Below are 6,269 nucleotides of genomic sequence, written 5' to 3'. Positions count from 1 at the left end.
AGGTTAATTAGTGGTATGGATTTGGGTGGGGGTAGTGTTGGTTGTATAGGTGTAGGGTGTAGAGTATGGAGAATGGGATGAGGTGGAAGTGGGGAGGGGTGGGTGTGATATGGCCTTTAGGAATGGGTCTTTAAGTACAAAACCATGAGCATAAAGCAATATGCCCTAAGCCCTAAGTTTTAAACATTAAGACATAACCTATAAGCCACATGACCTAAGCCTTACTCCATAAGTCATAAACCCTAAGCATTATTCCTTAAGTTATATGTCATAATCTTTGAGCCTTAAGCCTTATCCCCAAAGCTTTAAACCCTAAGGTGTTGTTTGTTTTTCCAAAGTGAAACTGTCTGAAGTCTGCAGACCACTTCTGCAGACCTCTACAGCAGAAGAGGTGGACCACAGTGCTGCAGACTATAATGAGAAACATGTTTGTTTTTTTAACGTCTGCAGACTGCTGCAAATATTAAAAAATTTAAAATAAAGTAATTTAATAAACCAAAAATAGTATTTTAATACCAAAAATTTAATAATTGTAGTCTTAAAACATTGAAATAAAATTCAAACAACCAAATTAGTCTTACAATAACATTTTTAAATAAAATTCATACAACCAAACTTTAATAATTCTCATTCCATATTTTGCATCAATTGTTCGGCAATTTCATTCCGTAACTGGGTCATATATTCACGGTCCGCTGCAGTACCATGTGTTGGAATCTCGTCTTCATCATTATCAACGACTGCATTGTTATTCCGAACCGAGACATTTGGTTCATCATATCGTGCAAAAAAATCATCACGTAGTCCCTCTCTTCTTATAAAATTATGAAGCACAAAACATGCTAGGGTAATGTTTCGTTGTGTAACCAACGAGAATGGTGCCATCCTCTTCAATATAGGGAATCGTGCTTTCAAGACACCAAAAGCACGCTCAATGACATTCCGAAGTTTTGCGTGTGCATGGTTAAATTTTTCTTTATTCGTTAATGCACGTCTTCGACGAAAATCTCCAAGCCAATACCTTACATTACGGTATGGTGCCATAAAACCTCGAATGTTTGCATAAGCGGCATCACAAAGATAATATTTATCTGTAAAAATAAAACAACAAAAAGTCATTTATTTTTCAAACTATGATAAAACTATTTAAATAACCATAAATTTACCTGATGGTGGAAGCGGGAATGGTGCATGTGGATTTGCTAATGCTTCTGATAAAATTCTAGAATCGTGTGCTATCCATTCCCAACCGGCCACAACAAACGTAAACATCATGTTGAAGTCACATATTGCCAATATGTTTTGGTAACAATCACCTTTTCCCCTACTTCTATATAAATCCCGTTTGTTTGCAGGGACAACAACATGTATCAAAGTGTCATCAAGTGCACCAACTGCTCCCTTGAACACCCGTCGTAGCCTCCTATTGTGTCCCGGAATGTTTGGATTCGGATTAAAAGAAGTCGGTACTATAATGTCATGTACAAAAAGCAACATTTTGTCCAACACTTCATGAAAAAGCTTATGAATTGTTTGCTTTGAGTGTTGAAATCTCCGCTTGATAATCACATAACGTTGGTTATGACCGATCATCATCAAAAACATAGTCATCTTCTCCTCAACCGACACATGTTTGCTGTCCTTTAACGCGTAGTTTACTCTAAAATGAGCACATAGCCAGACAAATGATTCACGGGACATGCGTAGAACTTCAAGACATTGTAAAGGATTACGGTGAAGTAACTCTAACGTAAATTCATGTCCTGTCATTTCCGAATCATTGTCCCGCACTCGTTTGACACCCCTCTTCCAAAAGTAGTGGACGTACAAGTACATTAGAATTATGAGTAGTATCTTTTTGTCGTGATCCATTACAAACCTATTAATCAACAAAGCATAACATAACATAAGATAATAACATAACATAAGATTAAATAACATAACATAACATAAATCTCAAGTACCAAACAACATACGATTCAAGTACCAAAAATACATACCATAAAAGTCAAATACCAAATAACATAAGATTCAAGTACCAAATACTACAAATAATATTCAAGTAGAAAATAACCAAAAAAACATAACCATATAGCTCCAAAAGATGCAATTAAAACCTAAACAACTCAAACATACAAACTTAACGAACAATCTTCCCATCCTTTAAAACTCCTAAGCTTGTAGCTGTCATCTCGATCCATCCTCTTAATATTTGTGGATCATTAGTCAAATTTACCCACATCTCTCTTATATTCATGGTCCTTCCAAAAATATGATACGCAGCAACTCGTAGAGGGTCTACTGGATCTAACTCGAGCAACTCAAGCTTCTTAAACATTGGGGAATCGTTGGCCCTTGAGTCAAATGGCGTAGAGCTTTTTGCATCTCCAGTGCTAAATCATCAGCAGTAATAGAAGGTTTAGGCGAGGCACAAGAAGGTGGATCAGGTGAGGCACTAGGAGCCCGAGGTCTAGGAGTTGAGGGTTTAGCCCTTTTGTTGGGGTAACTAGAAGGTGAAGCAACAGAAGGTGAATCAGCAGAAGGTGAAGCAGCAGAAGGTGGTGGCTGAGTAAAATGCTCACTAGTATGATTGGAAAAGTAATCATCTTCATCTATGTTAATGGAAGGGGCGTCCATAAGCTTTAGTGGTGCAACATGGAAGGAAGACGATCCATGTCCCGATGGTGTTTGGGAGGTGGCTTAACTGAGATTACCAGATGCACTGTTTCCATCGAAGAGTTCCGCACAAAGCTCTGGAAACAATAATGGGGCGGCTTTCAAAGAAGCGGCTTTCGGATGTCCCTAAATTCAATCAATGTAACAAAAGTAATATAAGAATAAACGAAAACTATATAAACAAAATATATATAAATATGTGTGTATGTGTATATATATATATATATATATATATATATATATATATATATATATATATATATATATATATATACCTTTTTAAAGTCCTCCCACTCCTCATTTGTTAAGTTAAAAGTGTTTGTTTGTGGATTGTAAAGGTTGTCGGTTTTGTTTTTTAAGTATAACCATCCCGTGTATTTGGCTTTAAGGTTGTCATAGGCATATTTTAATTGTCGTTGATTCAAATCCACGCCATACTTTTCCTTAATGGTTGTTCCTAACTTGTGTCATGATTGTTTGTGCAAACTCAAACCTTTTCTACCAACGGTTTGTACTTCTTCAATACAAGTGAGCAATAAGCATTTTGTTTGCTCATTGGTCCATGTATGTTTATCTCCCATTGCTAATAACAATATATATATATATATATATATATATATATATAATACATACTTTAGCAACAAAGATTAAACAACAATTTAAGCACAAACTTGCATATAAACATAAACATAATTTTCATTTAATAAATACAAGTGATAACAATTCAACAAATAATTTTAGCATATTCAGTGATTTAAGCACATACTTGCATATAAGCATAAACATAATCTTCATTCAAAAAATACACGTGATAACAATTCAACAAAGAAGTTTAGCATATTCAACGATTTAAGCACATACTTGCATATAAGCATAAACATAATCTTCATTCAAAAAATACACGTGATAACAATTCAACAAAGAAGTTTAAAAAATCCCAACAACGATCTAAGCACAAACTTGCATATAAGTTTATGAATTCAACATATAAATTTATGATTTCCACAAAGATTTATGATTTTATCAAACATTCATACAAATTCACCACAAAAATTCATAAACCAAAACATAATTTTGACAGTAAAAACAGGAGGAACATATTTGAAAGCATTATAACATAAATCATAAATCAACATACAAATATATATTCAAATCCGACACCAAGAAATATATACTTTTTTTCTTGTTTTGAAAGCATTAATTTAGTGGATCCTTAGGAAATAGGTATGCAGTCTATTTTTTAATCTAAAAGAAGTACATTTCATAAAGCAGAGAACAATCTCATCCTAAACAATACTCGTTTGCACAATTGACAAATCAAATTGCTACTTTTCTTTCTTTTGCAAATAATAGCTAAAACTTCAAATCAAATAACCAAACATATCAATTTATATCAGTAAATTACACCAAAATCATTCACTGTTTTAATCTAAAAGAAGACACCAAAATCATTCACTGAAGTTCAAATACTTGGATTAAGTTAAAAAAAAAAATCAATCTGCTTAATATTTCAACATACAGTGGAATCGTAGCCTTGCTTCTCCACAATTCATATATTTGGATTATGTTTGTACTCAAATCGAAATCAGAAAAAAAAAAGCAAAAAAAAAACCCTAACCGGTTGAGCGGCGGTCGACTGGCAGCAGAGAAGACGAGCGGCGAGCGGCAGTGGCGAGTGACGGCGGCGATAGGTGTGTGGCAACAAGCGACTACCAATTGGTTCTTCCGTTCTTCCGTTCTTGGCCGATGGAGACTGGAGAGCGAACTCGTGAGGATGCGGCTGGCCGATTTTTTTTTTGTTTAGATTAGGTTAGAAGCGGTGATAAGAGGTAAACCCAATGTTGTTTGGGGCAGAGGACGGGAAGAGGTTTTTAAGCCCGAAGCCTTTTAGAAAACAAACTGATGCGAGCTTAAAAGTGTTGCGCGTGTGCTGCGCCGCGCAGCACTAAGAGGTTAGAAGAGCTTTTTTAAAAAAAACAAACACAACCTAAGGCATACACCCTATGCCATAAGACATAAGTCATAAGCCTTAACCATACATTCTAAGACATAATCATTAAGTTATAAGCTTATGGCTTATGGTTTATTGGTTAAGGTTTATGTATTTTGACTTATGGGTTATGGTTTACGGCTTATGGCTTATGGCTTATAGTTTATGACTTATGACTTATAGCTTATATCTTATAGTGTATGGCTTATGGTTTATGGCTTAGGGCTTATAGGTTATGGATTGTGGCTTGTGACATATTATATAAGAATTATACGGTAAGCCCTACAACCTAAGCCATACATCATAAGCCATAAGCCATAAGTTATAAGCTTTAAGGCTTAGGCCATAAGCCTTAAGACATAAACCATAAGCGATAATTCATAAGCCCTGAGCCATAATCCATAAGTCATAAGATATAAGCCTTAAGTATTGACCTATATACTCTAAGTTATAAGCCATAGGACCTCATGTGCCCTGATGAATGCTTGATCACTACTTCATGTGCCATAATGAGTAAGCGGTTGTCCCCACCTACAAGAGAGTGAGATTTGCGAGGAACTTCTTTGCTTGAGGTTGGTGACTTATCGAAAATAGAATAGCATAAATGTAACGATCCAAAAACCAATTTTTCCATTATAAAGAAAACAAGAGTTAAAATCATCACATTGTTCCAAAACCATCACATAACAATAATGTCAAAATCAACAAAGTACAATGTCAAAAGAGTGGAAAACAGTGAGGAGTGAATGTTGTGCCATCACGCCGACCCATTCCCCTTAGTACCGAAAGTACCTGAAACCACATATATAAACTATAAGCAAAAGCTTAATGAGTTTCTACAAAGTACCACATACCAAACATTAATAAGCCAGTGTTATGGGCCAAACTATAGTCTTACAAGAAATTTCATGTCGAGGGCTACATCCTAGTCTTCCATACAGTTGCCAAGGGCCAGATCTTGGTCTTTCATACAGATGCCATGGGCCATAACCTGGTCTTTCATACAGTTGTCAAGGGCCAAATCCTGGGCTTTCATACACATATCTTGTCACACCCCCGAACCAAACGGCGGAAACGTCTGGGGGCTTGGGTGACTTCATTCTTGTAGTATCATCACAGTGTATATAATTGAAACAAAACATCATCATCATCACACATGCAATATTACAACTGTCATTGTTTACATGAAGTATAGTATTTCAATATTACATTCCAAAATATCCAAAGTATGATGATAACAAGACACAACAAAATATCCAGGTATTCTTGCTGACCAACGTGCTCAACGATTTCCTGAGAATACAAGTTAATTTGAAAATGTCAACATATATAATGTTGGTGGGTTTATAAGCATGTTTTGGTGACCAACGTGCTCAAATATTATATTTTATCCTAAATTTTTGTAGTGAATGAAAACCCTTTTTGTAGTGTATTTGGAAACCTTTCATAGTGAGTTTGTAGTGTAATGAACCATAAACTATACCTATTATAATTTATCATATATGTTTGTAATGAATGAAAATCCTTATGATGAATGACTAATTCTGTTTCATGAAGGTAAACTAACATGAAATACAATCAAGATGTAGCTAAACGTTGTTAT

General features: G+C 35.1%; 1 protein-coding gene across 1 annotated transcript; it reads right to left on the bottom strand.

Annotated features, from left to right (window-relative positions):
* Positions 1-627: 627 nt before the first annotated feature.
* Positions 628-1,770, bottom strand: LOC111919347 (uncharacterized). Its single transcript, XM_023914936.2, has 2 exons — positions 1,167-1,770; positions 628-1,091 (listed from the first exon to the last, which is right to left on the bottom strand). The coding sequence occupies exons 1-2, from the start codon at positions 1,768-1,770 to the stop codon at positions 628-630; spliced, it is 1,068 nt and encodes a 355-aa protein (XP_023770704.2).
* Between the last annotated feature and the right edge of the window lie 4,499 nt (positions 1,771-6,269).

Source organism: Lactuca sativa, chromosome 3 (assembly GCF_002870075.4).
Source record: "Lactuca sativa cultivar Salinas chromosome 3, Lsat_Salinas_v11, whole genome shotgun sequence".
NCBI lineage: Eukaryota > Viridiplantae > Streptophyta > Magnoliopsida > Asterales > Asteraceae > Lactuca > Lactuca sativa.
The sequence above is the reverse complement of the archived record's forward strand: the minus strand, read 5'-3'. Positions and strand labels throughout refer to the sequence as shown.

What these genes read in the sequence shown, in the direction of transcription:
- LOC111919347 (XM_023914936.2), bottom strand. Translation starts at nt 1,770, where the DNA reads ATGACAGGACATGAATTTACGTTAGAGTTACTTCACCGTAATCCTTTA. An exon ending in ATTCCCGCTTCCACCATCAG is followed by an intron (nt 1,092 to 1,166) that starts GTAAATTTATGG and finishes TTATTTTTACAG; the next exon opens with ATAAATATTATCTTTGTGAT.